Source organism: Mchenga conophoros, linkage group LG3 (genome assembly GCF_057382185.1).
Source record: "Mchenga conophoros isolate Kocher_MC1m ecotype Shallow Benthic linkage group LG3, M_conophoros_male_GT1.1, whole genome shotgun sequence".
Lineage (NCBI taxonomy): Eukaryota > Metazoa > Chordata > Actinopteri > Cichliformes > Cichlidae > Mchenga > Mchenga conophoros.
In genome coordinates this window covers 52,316,994-52,336,790 of record NC_140528.1, presented here as the reverse complement: position 1 = coordinate 52,336,790, position 19,797 = coordinate 52,316,994, and the positions used below count along the sequence as shown (strand labels likewise).

Here is a 19,797-nt window from a genome sequence, read left to right as displayed (position 1 = left end):
GTTAAGATGTATCTGTCCCACTGCGCAAGTGTCCAGTGAAGGGGGGCATGGCTACGCGCAGGCGGGAAGGGGGAGTAGAAGTTTTGGAGGGTCAGTTTTTTTTGTGTGGTTGAACGAAAGAAGGCGACCATTAAAGTTGGAGTTAACATACCAGTTGTGTGATTATTGGACTAACATTGGTAGCAGAGGATGGCTGCTGCTGGGAATTACAAAGTGCCACCATCGTTCGATGAGAAGACATCTTATGAAAGTTGGAAAAATGAAATTGAAATCTGGAGACTCGTTACAGACTTGGACAAAAAAAAAATCAGGCTCTAGCAATTACTTTGTCGCTATCGGGAAGAGCGAGGGAAAACACACTGGAAATCGCAGCCCACGACCTCAACACTGATACGCGGATGGATGTTCTTCTAACCAAACTGGACTCTATGTTTTTAAAAGAAGAAAAAGATCGACAGTATGAAGCTTACACAGAATTTGATCGGATCAACAGACAAAGGTGCACGTCGATGGTGGATTACATTATCGAATTTGAACGACGGTAGGCTACAAGATACGCAAGTTCAAAATGGAATTACCAGACGCAGAGTTAGCATTTAAGCTGCTAGACATCACGGGGCTAAATACTAAAGACAAACAGCTAGCACTTACCGCTTGTTCCGCCATCTCTTTTGATAACATGAAATCAGCCTTGAAAAGGATTTTCTGAGATAACGTCTCTTCGCCACAAGAGGGCGATTCCGCTTACTTCACAAAGTACACAGGCAAGCGTGAACATAGTTCAAACTCAGAGCAACCCCAAAGAATAGCTGCAGGGACTAATCCACTTGACAAATATGGGAGGAGAATAAGATGTGCAGTATGCCAAAGTACGTATCACTGGGTAAAAGATTGCCCTAACAAAACAGAACATGTGAAGTTAGCAAAAGCTGAGGGATCAAAGAGTGATGTTGAAGAATGTAATATTACTCTGTTTTCGAATGAATCACCCTCTGATACACAAATCTTCATGATGGAAGCTTTGGGGTCTGCCATAATTGACACTGCTTGTACAAGAACTGTGTGTGGAGTGAAATGGCTTGCAGATTATGTAAGTTACCTCAGAAAGAGTTGCAAAAAATAAAAGATGAAAAGAGCACAAGGCCGTTCCGCTTTGGTGATGGAAAAAATGTTCAATCCACAAGAAAAGTGACAATTCCAGCAAAAATAGGACAAACTAGATGCAAGATAGAAACAGAAGTTGTTCCAGCAGATATACCGATGCTTTTAAGCAAGACTTCATTAAAGAGAGCAAGTGCAGTCTTGGATATTGCTCAAGACAAAGCAACAGTATTTGATCAACCTGTAAAACTTGAACTGACATCTTCTGGACACTATTGTGTAAACTTGAGAAATGAGAGCAACCTTAATAAAAATCAGCTAGAGAAAAGTGAGACACCTAGTGATGAAGATGAAATTCTCATTGTGACAGAAAACATGACAACAAAGGATAAAAAGACAGTCCTTCTTAAACTACACAAACAATTTGGACATGCATCAGTTGTTAGACTGCAAAAACGTCTGTCTTGCTCAGGCAATAGTGATGATGAAAGCATTACAATCCTGAAGAATATTATAAAAAAAACTGTGACACATGCATCCGATACGGTAAACCAAAACATAAGCCTGCAGTGGGTTTACCCATGGCTTCAACATACAGTGAAACTGTTGCAGTGGACCTGCATGAGCTTGAGCCGGAACTGTGGTATCTACATGCCATTGACCATTTCACAAGATTCAGTGCAGGAAGTATCATCACCACAAAAAGACCCAGGGAGATAGTGAAGCACTTTATCCACTGCTGGATAAGCATTCACGGTCCACCGCGCAGACTATTCAGTGACAATGGCGGTGAATTTAATTATGAAGAAATAAGAGACATGGCGGCGAAATTGTCACGGCGAGTGAGAAGAGCCGTGTGGAAGAAATGAAGGAGGATCCAAGCGCAGGCAGTCGTGAAGGTCGTTTATTGAATAAATGGCAAAGGAAAAATGGCAAACGAAGACAAACTAAACTATACTGGAAAACAACTGAACTACAGCGCAGAAACCAGAACACGAACATGAACGAGCAGAGGCAGACAATGGTATACAGCAGGGAACACACGGATGAAACATGGTGAACACACAGACGGACCAGCAACTACAATGACAGAGGACACGACTTAAATATACACAGAGAAACACAGGGGAATTAAACACAGGTGGTGGACACAGCTGGGAATAATCAACAAGACGAGACAGAGGTAAAACTGAACACACTCACATGAGACGCAGACCTTCACAATAAAACAGGAAACGAGAACACTACACCAAGACGCAGACCTGACACTGAGAGACAGACAGACAGAGAATGACACATGGAACCTGAACTAAACTAAACGTGAGATACAACTGAGAACAAATCCTTAACATGAATAAACAGAAACATAGAATTCTAATAATAATCATCATTATAATAATAATAATAATACTCATAGCGCCCAAAACCACAACAATCATTCAAAAATAAACTAACAATCAAAACTCAAAATACTGGGTCGAAACTGATCCAGAACCATGACAGAAATTTAACATTGAGGTTAACACCACTGCAGGGTACAGTCCGTGGAGCAATGGCTTGCTTGAAAGGCACAAATCCTTACTGAAATGTTACTGAAGGTAAAGAGAGACAATGAGCGTGACTGGAAAACTGCTCTGGACTGGGCTTTGATGGCAAAGAACTGTATGCACAATGTACATGGCTACAGTCCCTACCAACATGTCTTTGGACAAAATCCAAATCTGCCTTCAGTCCTTACTGACAGACCCCCAGCTTTGGAAACTGAAGTGAGTACATGGATTGCCCAGCACACTGCAATGTTGCATGCCATGAGACGAGCTTTTACAGAGGCTGAATGCTCTGAATGGATACGAAGAGCCCTTCTCAAACAGCTGCGATCCATTGATGACAAATATAAAACGGGGGACGAAGTCTATTATAAAAGAACAGACTGTCATGAGTGGAAAGGTCCAGGAGTGGTCATTGGCCAAGATGGTGTAGTAATATTTGTCAGGCATGGAGGAACCTATGTCAGAGTACACCAGTCTAGGCTCAGAAAAGTGGATGAACCACAAGTGAACATGGAAGAAACCGAAGAGGAAAATCAGAGTAAAACAGATTAAAATCTTTTAAAGACTTTCATCTGTACTTGGTGAGGAACACGATTTTGAAAACGAAAATGGGGAGATGGCACCAACTAACGGTGAACCACTTGGCAGTGCAGAAAATGAACCGCTCGGTACTGCAGAAAAGAGCGAGTCCTCTGATCCAATACAACCTGGAGAAAGAGATCCCATGCTCTCTCACTCAACTACAGATATAGAAAGATCAAAACTTAAAGTTGGACAAATAATTAAATACACAGACAAAGAAACAGGTCAAACATATGCTGGAAAAATAATCAGTCGAGCAGGAAAAGCCACAGGGAAAAACAGAAAGTGGTACAACGTGGAATACAGTGAGCTGGAGGAAATTGCTGCATCCATGGGTTCCATTAATGTGGAGCAAGTAAACAACCTTCAAGTGACACGGTCTGAAGATGCCAAGTCATGCACAGATAAAAACAGAGATGAAATATTAGTGGTGAAGGAAGACATCTTCTCACAAGCCAAACAAACTGAATTTGACAACTGGAAAAGAAACAATGTGTTTGAAGTGGAGAAAGATAAAGGTCAGAAATGTATATCAACAAGGTGGATATGCGCACTCAAGGAAACACCAGGGGGCATTGTTCCCAAAGCTAGACTGGTTGCAAGAGGCTCTGAAGAAATAAACACTCAAGGACTTTCCAAAGACTCACCAACATGTTCAACCGAGTCCCTGAAGATGGTCATAGCAGTAATATGTCAAAATCAATGGAAACTGAACTCTATGGACATTAAAGCAGCTTTTCTGCAAGGTAAAGATTTAACCCGAGACGTGTACATCTGACCACCTAAAGAAGCACAGAGCAAAGGAACTATATGGAGGTTGAACAAATGTGTTTATGGCCTGGCAGATGCTTCATTATTCTGGTACAACAAGGTGAAAGAAACCATGCAGAAGCTGGGGGGGGGGCACAGTGTCAAAAGTTGATCCGACTGTCTTCTACTGGCTAGATGATCTCTGTAAGGTGACAGGAGTACTTGCATGTCATGTAGATGACTTTATGTGGGGTGGTTCAGACATGTTCTCCACAGTAGTCATCCCCAAACTGAAAGCTACTTTTCAAGTTGGATGAGAAGAACATAACAGCTTCAACTACATCGGGATGGAGGTTCACTCTCTTCAGAATGAAATACAACTACAACAAGATACGTACATAAAAAACCTACAGCCTATTCCTATTGATCACACGAGGGCACCACACCGGGAGGCTTCTTTAACAGATACAGAGATGGACATGTTAAAATCCAAGATTGGACGGATACTGTGGGTAGCAAGACAGAGCAGACCCGACATCATGTGTTACATTTCCATCCTGGCATCAAGCACAAAACATGCTACTATTCAGACAATGCACTACACAAACAAACTGATCAGAAAACTTAAATCGGAGGAGGTTACGCTGAGGTTTCAGTTCTTGGGTGAAAGCAAATCCCTCAAATTAGTGGTGTTTAGTGATTCCTCCATGGGAAACCTCTCAGACGGAGGACACAAGGTGGACATTTTATCATGTTGATGGGAGAAGGTTTTTGCCCATATGTGGGCAGTTGAAACGGATCAGGAGGGTGGTACGGGTACACTAGCAGGAGAGACTTTGGCCCTTGCAGATGGGATCGACAGTGCTGTTTTTCTGGCTGCACTCTATTCTGAGCTCAGCACTGGTGGTGGTACACACAACATCTTGCCAATCTGCAATCTGTCCCACTGCGCAAGTGCACCAGGGGGAATAGAAGTTTTGGAGGGTCAGTTTTTTTTGTGTGGTTGAACGAAAGAAGGCTACCATTAAAGTTGGCGTTAACATACCAGTTGTGTGATTATTGGACTAACACTACAAGGATATTATTGAAGAAACCGTAATAACAGGTAACATCACCTCTTTTCAATAAAATTTAACTAAGAAAGTCACACTGACAGCATGAATCAACAACACTCACTGAAACCTGCAACAACAGACAAGTGATGAAAACAAGTGACACAAACTCACCTCCATGTTTGTGTCATTTTCTCTGGTGTTCAGTCCAAAGTTCCTCCTTGTCTTACTAATGTAGCAGAGCATGAGGAAAACAGCCATCAGCAAAACACCATCCAAGGACGCACGCACAACCAGAAGCCAGGAGGAGTCAGGACAATGTGTAGAGACTCCTGCAGTGACACTTTCACTCTGTGTTGTTGCTGTCTGCAGTGTGGAAGCAGGTGTGTTTGAATCTGTGAACAACAAACAGAAAAAATATCAATACTAAATCAATAGCGATACAGACAAATGCAGTAAAACTAATCATATCATCATACAGGTAAATACAAGCATGTATGAAGCACTAAATGCAGCATTAACATGAAGCTTATGTGTAAGTTCAATAGGGAAGATCTGTAATCACTCAGCTGCCTGCTTTCCTGTTCTTTACATCATTATTACTTTTTCAGATAAACCACAAAGTCACGTTCAGTGTCAGTCTCATCAGATCAGCTGATGGATAAGCTGATACTCTTTTACACATTAGACTGGGAAATCTCATATAAAGCATATAAAGCACACTACATATGTTTTCACCTGCAAGAGTAGAAACACTCAGCTTTAGTGAAAGATGATGATGATGATGATGATGATGATGATGATGATGTTTTGACCTCAATTTTAGCTCCATCATCACAACTTTAAAAACATGATTCAAAGTGGAGCTCACACATCTTAAACACACATAACCTTAGATTTCAAATAGTTAAAAAACTTTTAATAATATAAAAAGTGATGTTTTGTATATAATATGTGCTCTGATTAAAAATTATTAGTGCACATTATGATTGTGAAACTTACTATATTTAAATATCTGTATGTTTTTTAAAGCTTCATAAGAAATATGGTTTATATTTGTGAATGAACAGAGGAATAAATTTATCAGCACAACAGGAAATTAATACTCTGAGATCGGACATCCAGACTTCAACAATTTGTCCTTTATTTGATGTTAGAAAGGTATAATGATGTCTCAACCAATCAGCTGATCTCTGGCAGTAACAGCAATCTCACCTCAAAACCACCAAAAGTTAAAAGTTATTTTTACTATTTTGAAAAGAAACTTACCATCAATGACAAGAACATATTCATTCGCATATGAATCAGGAGACAGAGGGTTTCCATAACCACAGATGTACTTTCCTGTGTCTGACTTGGACGACTGTGTGATGGTTGCATACAGTCCGTACACAGATCCTGGTCTGTATTCAATGCTGTATCTGCCACTCTCAGATTTGTTATTGGTTGTGTCAATGAGGATCTCCCCTTCATTCTTACACTCATTCTTACAAAAGAACTTCCTGTGTCCATACGTGTTGTTGGAACATACCAATGTGATCTTTTCTCCCTCAGTTTGTGTGCGATAAAAACCAACGTTTTTATCCAGATCTGTGGAATAGAAGAACATTAATTAGTCTGAACTGAACCAGTTTGTGGGGGGGGGGGGGGGGGGGGGGGGGGGTGGTCCCTGGCTCAGCTGCAGGGGAGGAGTGGAGGAGTGGGGCAGTGAGCTCAAGGGGGCAGTGCCAAGGAGGCTGGAGGGACAGGTGGTGGTCATTTAACCATTGAGGTTTCTCCCTATATATATAGTGAAGGCGGAGACCTGAGAGAGAGAGTTTGTGTGCTTATGACTTATGTGCCGAAACGTACAGCCACGTGTGTGGCACTTCAATAAACACCCCACAAGCATACAACATACAACATACTAGTGTGTTGGGTCATTTTTTACACTGTTGTATTATGATTATATTTCATGGATCAAATGAGCACAGTTATCATTTCATAATCAATCAGAAAAATCTGAAAAACACATTCTTACCTGATCCTCTGAGAATCAAAACTTGTTGTTGCATATTTAATGAAGCCATGCAAAACGTAACATTTATACTATGAACTTAGAGGGCAGCGTTATAGTTATAGACCCTGGGAGTTCACTTGTCTTATTTTTTGAGGCATTTCTCAGGACTCACAGCTTGAAGATGAGCCTGTATATAAAAAAGGTGACTAACTTCTTTTTAGCATGATGACACTCTTGGAAGATCATCAACTTTTTAGGTCAAACATTTCTTCTGTTACTCTCCATCATAGGAATTAAATTAGTAGATTTCATCTATTTAAATCATGATGTAAACCATGATACTGATGCTCAAAATCAGTTATAGACAAAAGAAAATCTGAACAAAAGCAAGATTTTGCTTTAGACTTTGATAGTTGGAGGTGGTGTAAAACTCAGTTTTAGCAGAGCCTGAATTTGAATCAATAAATCATTGAATATTATTGTAGGCTTTACACTGAGGTGCTAAAACGTTATCTTAGTACAGTTGTCACATGCCATATAACATGGACACTTAAGTGCAATAACAGGTAAAATGTGCTTGTATTTATTGATTGAACAGGTTGATCTAAAAGTGGTCCACATTACTAAATTAGACCTGGGGGGTCTCCATATTTTCAATTCCACCCACCTTTAGTAAAAACTCACCATTTGAAACTCTGACCTCAAAGTCAAAGTATGAATCTGGAGCAGAAGATCTTCCCAAACCACACCTGTACATTCCTGCGTCAGACTTGATCATTTGTGAGAAGCTTAAAAACACAATTCCTCTTCTTGGAGATCCATCTTTATACTTCATGCTGCATCTGCCACTCTGAGCTGTGCTTCCATCTCACATTTTTCCTTACAGAAGAACTTTGTGCTTCCAGACAAAGATAAGTTGCAGTTAAGCGTGCCATTAAATCCTTCAGCTGCAGACCAAATATTATGTTTTGCCTTGACGAGCCCAGCTGGACCTGTCAGATGAAAAATAATAATAATACATCTAAAACAAGATGGATAATCACAACATTATTTAGTGTATGTAGATAAATGTATTTCATAAAGTGTTTTATAAAGTTGAGTATATTTTGAATTAAAGAGCAACATTAAGATCATCAGTCCTCACCTGACAAGAAGCAGAAGAAGAGAAAATGGAGGATTTTCATTCTGATGCAGAAAAGTCGTTAAACTTCAGAAGAACAGCGTCTGACTCTTCACTCTGTCAGATCATCAGAAAACTGAAGTTACTGAATGAGTTGTTTCCTTTTTATCACTTCCTTTAACTTTTTTTGGATCCATCCATCACACGATGATGTAGATCAGTACTGTGAAGTTTCCCTGATGCCGTAAGTGTGAATGAAAAGAGTTTCAGACCAAATTTGACTTTGAAAACCTGACGACAGCTGGTTCAACCTCTGAGAGGAACACATGAAGCACATTGATTTTTTTTCCAGGTAATAAAATGTTCCTGGCATTTTATTCTCATCTGAATATTGTGTTTGGCTTAAGGAATAAAAAGTATATTTATTTATTTATTTATTTCTGAATCACCATCATGTCTTGATGTTGCACTCTGAGATTATTTAACATTAAATACTCAAAATAAATCATAGAGTTGATATAAAGCTAAAAATATCTGATCAAATCATCCCATGCAGAAATCTTACAAACTGAATTTATAAGCAACAACGAAAACCTCTCACCAGCTTAACAGATGGATAAAACTAGAGTCCTCACTGCAGGGCCGGGTCTAATTCTGCCTCCGACCACTTCCTGTGTCATTTCCCCTCACACTCTCATCACCCTCCTGTTTCCTTTCTGTGCTATCTAAAAAACAAAAATAAACAACATCTCAAAGCTGACTGTTTTCTTAGGAATAAAGAGGCATATTAATTAATTTGTTTAGAAATCAATTTTTTTTTTTTTTTGCTGTCTCATTTTGACATTATTTTATATAAAATATTGAAAGTAAATGGCACAATTAGCCAAGTGGCACAGAATTGAAAATGGATTTAAAGTATTTCTTTGAACATGAACCCTTTTGTAATCTCTGAAGAGGAAAACACATATCCCTGTTATGTAGCAAGAACAGCAGGCTAAACAGAGATACCCAGAGATATTGTATTCCTCTTCCTGATAGACAACAGTAAACCATTTAAAATATAAAATTAAAAATATTTGATCAAATCATTTCATGCAGGAATCTTACAAATTGAAAGCAACAACAACAACAACAACCTCTCACCAGCTTAGGTAAAGGAAGAAATTACAATGAAGGTAAAAATAAATACTTCTGTTGTCTCCTTCCTGGTGGTTTGAGAGTTCTTTTGAACTTCAGTGAAATTTACCAGTTATTAAAGTAAGAACGAGTCGTTAGAACTCAGTTATGCTCACCTTCACCTTCACTGTCTGCCAGCTTCAAAGAAGCTTGCATAAAGTCTCTGTCTAAGCCGTCATAGTTGGAGGAGGGAGTGGGTTTGACTCACTGTCATTAACTCACTAACTCACTGTCAGACTGAATTGACAGTGTTGTTATAGTTAACCTGGCTGAGCAGATGACCAATGTAGTGAAGGTTATAGTCCTCACTGCAGGGCCTGGGTATGAATCTACCTCAAACCATGTCCTGTGTGTCATTTCCTCTTACACTCCCCACCCTCCTGTCTACTAAACACCACAACATTACTGCCAGCTTGATCATTAAGTACCCATACAGCCAGATCCATTTATTTGTTGTGTTTATTTGTTGTGTGTTACGTTGAGCTGCAGATGATTCTGCTTGCACCATGTGACAAAACAGCCCAGTATTCAGCCTCATCTCCGTCACTGTGTCACAGTCAGAGGCCAAACCAGACAAACGGACTCAATTGCAGATACAAACAGAGTCACTGGGAAACATGATAACAAGACGTTATTTACAAACACAGAATCACAGCTATGATGTGACTATGAACTGTGAACCATGATGTACGTGAGATTCTAAGAAGTAGTTTAGCAAATGTGAACTGTACAACAAACATGAAGTACTAGGAAACTATACACATATGAATTCTGTGACGTGGGGAAAAGGGAAGTCAGGCTGAGGGAACGAAACCAGGAGACTTTTGAGTCACTATAACGAGAGGAGATAAAGTTCAGAAGGTGTTTTTCTGCAGGTCAGGAAAGACCAAATATGGACAAGAACTGTGTTACTTATTAGGTGGAGGATCTGCATGAGAGGGGTAAGTGTTCCGAGTGAGGCGGTGATGGATACCGGTGGTGGTATACACATGTGGTATCCGGTAACTGTGGCAGGGAGGAGAAGTGAGCAGGAGCTGTGGAGGAAGAGCTGAAGAGAAAACTGGCGTCCAAATGAAGGTGAGTATTGACAGAGTTTTTTAGCATCGGGATCAGGTGGATGACTACAGGCAGAGAAACACAAGGTGAGCAGAGAATATCACTGTGAACAATATCACAAGAGCTGTGTCGGCCTACACTAACAGAGGTTAGTTGAAGACCTGGTGACGCTGGTCTTAAGTATTGGCAGCTTAATTGCCAACAGGTGTGGACTGCAGGCTGTAATGCAATGACTCCGCCCAGAGGTGGAGCCACCGGCTCTATGGAAAAACCTGCACTCAGCCGGACCATGACACACTGATACATCCAACCACTGCAGAGTCATCATAAAACTTCTGAAGATGGCAAACTCAACATGAACAATTTATAAAAGACTCCACAAAGCTGGGTGGGACAGGCCTTGAGGACACAGGTCTCATCTAGTCTGGTCCAACAGATGTTGTAACAGTCACAATGGTGTGGTGTCTCTTTAAGACAACCCAAGTCGAGGGTTAATGTTGTCATCCATATGCGCCACTGGCTCTCTCTGTGATTGTGTGGACATGTGCTTACACGCTAGTGCATGAGGATGGACAGATTTTATGTTTTACCTCTCCAGACACCTTTGTTTGCAACGTTATGGGTTGTACGAACACTATGCGCTATGTTTGTTAAGCTGCAGCCGTTCAACCGGGCTTATATGGTTGATGAACAGAAGGTATATTAAAGAACACGCTGTGGAATTCCCAATGCCAGTGCGAGTGTGTATTCTTTCGACTATCCTGCTAAGTGTTTTGCCGCCTCCTCTCAACCACTAAACACAACCCGACGTTACAACGTGCTTGATTGGAGTCTTCTCCTTTGTCTTTGAATCTGGTCACGAGTGGAAGTGAATGGTGGAGGAGAGGCAGCAATGGTGCAATGTGTCCGTGCTGGGATGATAGAGCTGGTGCAGAAGGTTATGTAGTGAGTGACACACTCAGTAAGCCCACTGGTGTCCTCACCGTGAGGCTCACAGAGTGTCTCCCAGTCTGTCACCTCAAAACAACCCTGTAGTCCCACTAAAGCCTCCTCCGACCACCTACTACTATACTTCTAGTGGTCACAGCTTCCCTCTTCACAATAGGCACATAGCAGGGGGTGAAACAGGGGTTTATATAAAAGCTAAAATACTAAAGCTACAACCTTTAATATAAAGCTGCTGCTGAGCAAACATGGCTTATACTCCTACTCTTTCTGTTAACTAGACATAAAAACAGTTGAGGTCACCCTCTGATGTATTTACCACCCCGTCGTAGATCAATCACAGTATCCTGAACTCTCATTGGTAGACGCTTGAATTGTTGTCGTGAAGTTCAGCCTGGATATCTTAAAAAGAAGGAAACTGAACTTCTTTTCAGGCACTTAGACTAACATGACCTGGACCCTTTTAGCGCCCTCTGTAGTTGAACTGTGGAAGTGAAACAGAGCCACAGCCTGCACACACACAGTTTAAATAACTGTAGATTACAATATGATGAGAAATGAGGGCTGAAATGTGAGGAGGTTTCAGACGGTGCAGACTTATGGACGTATCATAGATTTGTATTAAATGTGGTTTATGAAACGTTCATTACTGCTTTGTAGATTTGCCCTCATTAACATACTGTCTGACCTGCTGACTTACACAGGTCAGCTTCACTGTTTGATTCTGATAGCTGAGCTGACACAGGCTCTGTGATCTGCTGTAGTTTGTTAGAAATACTTTGACTCACAGAAAAAGCTGCTCAGCTCTTGTTCTGGACACATTTGGGAGAGAACCTGCCTCTGTGTGTAACAGCGCCCCCTGCTGCTCTTGATGATAAATGTGCAGATGCTGATTCTTGCTGTGACTGTTGATCCGACTGGAAGTTCTGTGGTTACAGGTCCAGCTTCCTCCTGTGAAACCTGTACTAGTGAGCTGCTGTTACAGACCACCAAGTTCTAATATCCAGTATCTCCAGGTCACAAAGCTGCAGTCAGTCACTGGAGACCTTAATATTGACGGGTTCTCACATACCAGTATTTAGCCACGTCCCTGCTCAAGATGATTTTGTGTGATCAACTCGACCGTAATAACAGAAAAATACTTTTAAAGAAGGATCAGAGTTTCTTTTTATTCCTGTCAAACATTTATCACATTTTTGTGGAGATGAATGTGTTTGAAAAACCTTTAATTTGTTTACTGCCTCATATACCAACTACTACACCTGCTGCACCCTCTCATCTCTGATGGTGTTTGAGGGAGAGAAACAACTGAAATGAACATAAACTTAAATGCAACATAAGCATCATGTCAGTGGCTGCCTTATCTGTATGTTTAGGATCATTATCCTCCTGCATTGACTGAAACTGAAGGACTGTTTGTTAACTTCAGTGAGAACTCTGACATTTCTAAACTGAAGTTTATTTATATAGAAGAAAGTGTTAACAAGCTTAAAAGTTGATGTGAGCAGTAAATAAAAAGGGTTAAACACACAGTATCGCTCTCAAACTGCTCCTCTTCCTGGAGTGAAGCACAGCCTGATAACCCTCCCTCTTCTTCCTGCTCTTAAACACAGCACCTCCTCTCTGTCCACGTGTTTCCTCGTTCCCTCCCCTTCAGATCTGCACTTTGAAGATGGGTGTAACCAACATGTGGTGACGTGTAAGAGCTGACAGGCTCCATTCACTGCAGAAACATGTTGTTGAGATCAGAGCTCAGACTAGTTTCAGTTATAAGGAAGTGAAACTCACACAGTCACTGACACTGAGAGGAGAAATGGCGCAGAAAGGAGTTCAGCTGGACCGAGAAACCTTCTCTTGTTCCATCTGTTTGGATCTACTGAAGGATCCGGTGACTACAACCTGTGGACACAGCTACTGCAGGAACTGTATTAAAAGTTTCTGGGATGAAGAGGACAGGAAGGGAATCCACAGCTGCCCTCAGTGCAGGAAGACTTTCACACCGAGGCCTGTCCTGGAGAAAAACACCATGTTAGCAGCTTTAGTGGAGCAGCTGAAGAAGACTGGACTCCAAGCTGCTCCAGCTGATCACTGCTATGCTGGACCTGAAGATGTGGCCTGTGATGTCTGCACTGGGAGGAAGCTGAAAGCCATCAAGTCCTGTTTAGTCTGTCTGGCCTCTTACTGTGAGAAACACCTCCAACCTCACTATGAATCTCAAACTTTTAAAAAGCATACGCTGGTTAAAACTTCTGTGAAGCTCCAGGAGAACATCTGCTCTCGTCATGATGAGGTGATGAAGATTTTCTGTCGTACTGATCAGCAGAGTATCTGTTATCTCTGCACAATGGATGAACATAAAGGCCATGAAACAGTCCCAGCTGCAGCAGAAAGGACTGAGAAGCAGAAGGAGCTCGAGGTGAGACGACTAAACATCCAGCAGAGAATCCAGGAGCGAGAGAAAGATGTGAAGCTGCTTCAACAGGAGGTGGAGGCCATCAATGGCTCTGCTGATAAAGCAGTGGAGGACAGTGAGAAGATGTTCACTGAGCTGATCCGTCTCCTCCAGAAAAGAAGCTCTGATGTGAAGCAGCAGGTCAGATCCCAGCAGGAAACTAAAGTGAGTCGAGTCAAAGAGCTTCAGGAGAAGCTGGAGCAGGAGATCGCTGAGCTGAAGAGGAAAGACGGCGAGCTGGAGCAGCTCTCACACACAGAGGATCACAACCAGTTTCTACACAACTACCCCTCACTGTCAGCACTCAGTGAGTCTACACACTCATCCAGCATCAATATTCGTCCTCTGAGCTACTTTGAGGATGTGACAGCAGCTGTGTCAGAGACCAGAGATAAACTACAGGACATTCTGAGAGAGGAATGGACAAACATCTCACTGACAGTCACTGAAGAGGATGTTTTACTGTCACCAGCAGAGCCAAAGACCAGAGCTGGATTCTTAAAATATTCATGTGAAATCAAACTGGATCCAAACACAGCAAACACATATCTACTGTTATCCAAGGGGAACAGAAAAGCAACATTTATGAAACAACAACAGTCTTATTCTGATCATCCAGACAGATTCACTGTATGGTATCAGGTCCTGAGTAGAGGGAGTCTGACCGGACGTTGTTACTGGGAGGTGGAGTGGAGAGGGGGAGGAGTTCGTGTAGCAGTCGCATACAAGAATATCAGCAGAGCAGGGACGGGCAATGAACGTTTATTTGGATTCAATGACAAATCTTGGGCATTAGATTGTTACACAGACAGTTATACATTTCTTCACAACAATGTCCGAACTGTCCTCTCAGGTCCTCGGTCCTCCAGAGTAGGAGTGTACCTGGATCACAGAGCAGGTATTCTGTCTTTCTACAGCGTCTCTGAAACCATGACTCTCCTCCACAGAGTCCAGACCACATTCACTCAGCCGCTCTATGCTGGACTTTGGCTTTATAGAGATAGAGACACTGCAGAGTTGATTGAAGTCAAATAGAGAAGACAGGTTCATGTTGATCCCTGACCATTATATGTACTTGTGTAGTTTCTAAATGAGGCTTTACATTTTAGAAGCTGAGAAGTTCAGTGGTCCATTGATGTGTGAAAATAATATTGCACTGATTCAAACTGTACTTACATTTATATACCTTACATCAATATAAATCTGAATTTGTTCTTATGGCTGATAATCATGTGAGTTTAAATGATACTACTCTTCATATTCAGCATGTTTGAAATCTGTCATCAGTCTGGTTAGTGGTTTTATTCTGTAGTTGCTGTAGTGGGTTGTCAAATGCAACAATATATTGGAGCTGCAGTGATTCATCAGTTAGTCAATGATTAGAGAATTGAGTGTTTTATCATTATTTTAGTCACATTTAAAGCTGCTTCCAGTTTCTGAAATGTGAAGATTGTTGATTTTCTTGATCATATATGACTGTAAACTTAATGTGTTTGAGGTTTGAACTTTTAAAATGTAACAAAAATTAAATAGTTAATGTTTGACATTTAATATTATATTTCATATGAAAAGTTTGATCACACTCGATCATTTATACATTTAAATACATACACTAAATGATACAGGCCTGTATATTGTGGAGGATACACATGTTTCTTTGCCCTGAGCTGTGTCTGGCAGGCAGAGCATCTCCACAAATCTGATGCTTCTGATTTGGAGAAAATGATTTGAGGGAGACACCTGGAATCTCAGCCTGGACACAAAGGGAATAAAATCAGCAGAGTTATAAACAAGTGGTGATGTTGAATGATTGGCAAATAAACATCAGTTTTAATAATGGACAAACTGGATGAAATCGTTTCTCCAAAGCTTTTTTAGAAAATGTTTGTTTGTTTGTTTGTTCATTAGACATCTATTTTATTCAAACTGCTTCACCCAAAGCTTTTCTTCTTCTCTCATACATAAAATATAGTCATTAATCTTACTAACATGAAAAACGATTTTGTTGTTTTGTTTTAAATGTGTTCTCTAAATGTGCCTTATCCAGTCTGTATCCTGGACCCTTAGCAAATACAAGAATGAACACCAGGCTGAAATAGTCACAGCAGGGACTCAGCAACTCAGAGTCAGCATACAGTCAAAGACAAATCAAGGACGCGGTTCAAAAGTCCATAAATTATAATGACGACCAGCCTGAACTTTTCAGTGTCTGAATGTCAGGTCATGCTGTGGAGTTTCATCTGGTGGAGACGATGTTGTTATTGTTGCAGGTTTTCTGTATAAATTCCACACAGGCGAGTCATAAAAATGTCATTTATATCAACATGGTTAAACAGTACAAGTGCATTTTTCCTTTACAACGGTGTCCTGCATGTTGAAGAAGAATCATGAGTGAAGCACAATTTAAAGTCTTTCACTCATCACACGTCATTTTGAGTTGACAGCTGGTTGCTATAATGAGCGGCCGAGGCTCCGTTTGAACAGGACATCGTATAGCTTACATTAACACACATCCTAACAGAGTTTGTTTTGCATATTTCAGAGAAAAAACAACACAGAGAAAAAACATGTTGACATAAAGCCACAGCCACATGCTGGTCAGGCTTCACTCAACAGTACACAGTCTGAATAAAGTGCACTTTGTTCTGCGTAACGCAAATGATGATGTGGTGCACAATTCCCTGGATCACAGCAAGTCTGTTGCACAAGAGGAGAAACTGCTGATGTGGGAAGCATAAAACAGGTGCGCACTGCTGAGTGTTTTTGTGTGATGGGGATGAAATAAGATGTGTTAACACTCACAGTCTGACCACTTGTGTCTCATAGCGATCGTGGAAAACACATGACATAAATGATATCATGACCCTGCTCAGTTGGTGGGTTTGGGCAGTGTGAATAACCCTCTCAAAGCTGCAGGGGAATCAGCAGGTGTAATGTTGTCACTACTGGAGGTGAAACATTGTCATTGTTTAAAGAGGGAGGATACTTACACACTTCATAAACCCGCAAGAAGACTTTTTCCCAGAAACAGAGTTTTGATTGGTGGAATCGACAAACAGGCTGATTTGGCTGATATGGGTGAATATGGTGCAGATAATGATAATGTGAGACACTTACTGACATGTACAGATGGATTTTCTAAGTATGCATGCAGGTGTCTTCAAACCAAGGCAGCAGCATCTGTTGCATCTGCTTTTGAGGATGAGTGAGGGACGTGTACCTGTTAAACTTCCAACAGATGAAGGCGAGGAGTTTAATAATAAACATTTGCATCAGCTGATGGTTCAGTTTAACATCACACATTTCTCTGCATAAAGCCAGATTGAACCAAGTGTTGTGGAGCATTTTAACAAAAGCTTTAAGGGCCATATGTGAAAATACTTCACATCTGTTAACTTATGAAGACATGTAAACGTGGACCAGGACCTTGTGCTGTCAAGGCCAAGTGCTGCAGAGAGGGGGTTTCTCCAGGTGTGTGGTGGAGTGAGGAGAAGAACAACATGTCTAACCTTTCCTTTCCTTTTTCAGAGCAGAGGTGCAGACAGGAGGGCAGGCGGGTGAGTTTTCAGACTTACTCCAGGAAGCTGAGAGGAAGAGCAGCAGCAGCGAGCAGGTAAGTTTCCAGCAGGCAGTGAACAGACAAAGAGGACCAGCATCAAAATTTCCCCTCAGAGGTGAAACAAGATCATGATGAAGAAGACTTTAACACATTGTAAAGGCGGCACCACAGAAGAGGGAGACTTTAATGTGGCTGATACGCAGAGGTGGCAAAAGTACACACATGTTGTACTTAAGTAGAAGTACAGATACCTGTGTTAAAAAATGCTCCAGTAAAAGTTAAAGTACTGATTCAATGTCTTTACTTAAGTAAAAGTGAAAAAGTACAGGCTCTGAAATATACTCAGAGTAAGAAAGTAAAACGTAGCTGAGCTCTGCCTCATGAGCAGAGAAAAAGAAGGAAAATAAAAAGTGGCTCTATTTTCTGTTGCCTACATTGTCGAGGGCGACTTTGTCTCTAAACAGGAAAATGAGGAGTCAGGGGTTGAAGTGGATTCAGCAGGTGGAGGAACCCTAAGATCAGTTGTAATGGCTCAGTGTCTGGAAAAGAATCATGACTCACATAATTTCTATTGAGAGCTTCAGTAGATTTTCTGAATGTACAGGCTGTGATCAGCTGACCTGCTGCTCTTTGTGGATTTACACAAATGAATTCAACCAGATGTCAGCTGATGACATGTTCTTTTTTTTTCTTTTTTTTTACGTCCGGTTGCACTGTAAGATGGCTGCACCAACGACAGCTCCCAGTCATCTCAGCACAAATGTTATTATTTATTTTGTACTGCTTTCTATTTCTGTGCGCACAGCACGATCATACACTTGGTATGACAGACAAACGCTTTTGGAGTTACGTTCGTCAGCCAGTTCGGACTTTACAGCGGGTTTTGTTAGAGTGAATTGTTAAATGTTGTCATTTTTATGCTTGCCATCTCTACAAAAGGAATTCCACTGTCCCCCTCCCCAGATTCTCGAGGTTCTGGGTGGGGGGGCTGTAGTTTTTTATTATAGACACATCCTTGTGAGGGTCTTTTTGATGTAAGCTCACACACACACACATTCTTACAGAAGTTCACACATATGCATACAATGCCTGGTCTTAGAACCATGCGGGCGTTGCTTTGCTGTGATGTGTTTTGTGTGAACTGTTTCTCAATAAAAGGCAGCAGGAGGGGGCCAGATTTTGGGTCATTTTCGTGGTGGACACAGACGAGGCCTCCCTTGCAAGGAAAATCGATCGATCACTGACTGTCTTGTTTTCTTCATGATGAATAAGTCTCTAGAACTAGCGGGGCTTGTGGAGACACAGACCCAACAGGTTTCGACTCCGTGGACGCTCTGCTGCCTGGGATCCTTTGTTTACACGCATGAATGCCAACATCACCTCAAATTTCTACAGGTGTGCAATCGAGAGCTTGCTGACGAGCTGCATCACAGTTTGATACGGAAGCTGCTCTACCAGCAGCCGTAAATCACTACAGAGGGTGGTGAAGGCAGCAGAGCACATCACTGGCATGAGGCTTCCTGCCATTCAGGACATTTATCTCCAGCGATGCCTCCGTAAAGCACACAGCATCATCAAGGACCACAGCCACCCAGCACATCAGCTGTTCTCCTTGTTACCATCTGGCAGACGTTACAGGAGTCTGTCTGCTCAGACTACAAGACTTAAAAACAGTTTTTACCACCAAGCCATACGACACCTCAACCACAACACTTAAACACACACAACACAGCACTCAGAAGCTACCCTGCAGCTTCACAAGTACTCTGTATAATCTGCACTGGTCACTCCACTTTATTGATATTTATATTTTAAAAAAGTGCAATACTGTAACAACTGCCACAAAAAACAAAAACTTTTGTACTGTTAAGTTTGTACTGCTGCTCATTCAATTAAATTTTATTTATATAGCGCCAAATCACAACAAAAGCCGCCTCAAGGCGCTTCATAGATACAGAGAAAAACCCAACAATCATATGACCCCCTATGAGCAAGCACTTTGGCAACAGTGGGAAGGAAAAACTCCCTTTTAACAGGAAGAAACCTCCGGCAGAACCAGGCTCAGGGAGGGGCGGCCATCTGCTGCGACCGGTTGGGGTGAGAGAAGGAAGACAGGATAAAGACATGCTGTGGAAGAGAGACAGAGGTTAATAACAGATATGATTCACTGCAGAGAGGTCTGTTAACACATAGTGAGTGAGAAAGGTGTAATATCCCATCTGCCCCCTCATTCCTATTTAAGATTTTCTTTATTTAATCACTAGTGTGTACATACATTTATATATACATATATATATATAGTCAGTTAACTGAAAATCTCTTTTTCTTTTACTACATCTTATTAATAGTTTGCTTTTACTATTTTTCTATTAATTTTTTATTATTTTATTTTATTTTATTTCTACTGTACCATTTGGCTGAGTGATTGTCTTCTGATCGTCAAATACATTTCGTT

At 41.2% G+C, this 19,797-nt stretch overlaps 2 protein-coding genes across 2 annotated transcripts; one reads left to right on the top strand and one right to left on the bottom strand.

Moving 5' to 3' along the window:
• Positions 1-2,345: 2,345 nt before the first annotated feature.
• LOC146579405 (polymeric immunoglobulin receptor-like) lies at positions 2,346-8,218 on the bottom strand. The gene is made up of 6 exons (XM_085267949.1): positions 8,179-8,218; positions 7,719-7,901; positions 6,305-6,625; positions 5,210-5,430; positions 5,160-5,165; positions 2,346-2,369 (listed from the first exon to the last, which is right to left on the bottom strand). Exons 1-6 carry the CDS (start codon positions 8,216-8,218, stop codon positions 2,346-2,348), a joined length of 795 nt encoding a protein of 264 aa, XP_085124075.1.
• Positions 8,219-13,067: 4,849 nt separating this feature from the next.
• LOC146579404 (tripartite motif-containing protein 16-like) lies at positions 13,068-15,727 on the top strand. The gene is made up of 2 exons (XM_085269271.1): positions 13,068-13,640; positions 13,692-15,727. Exons 1-2 carry the CDS (start codon positions 13,145-13,147, stop codon positions 14,816-14,818), a joined length of 1,623 nt encoding a protein of 540 aa, XP_085125397.1. The 5' UTR covers positions 13,068-13,144; the 3' UTR covers positions 14,819-15,727.
• Positions 15,728-19,797: the final 4,070 nt, after the last annotated feature.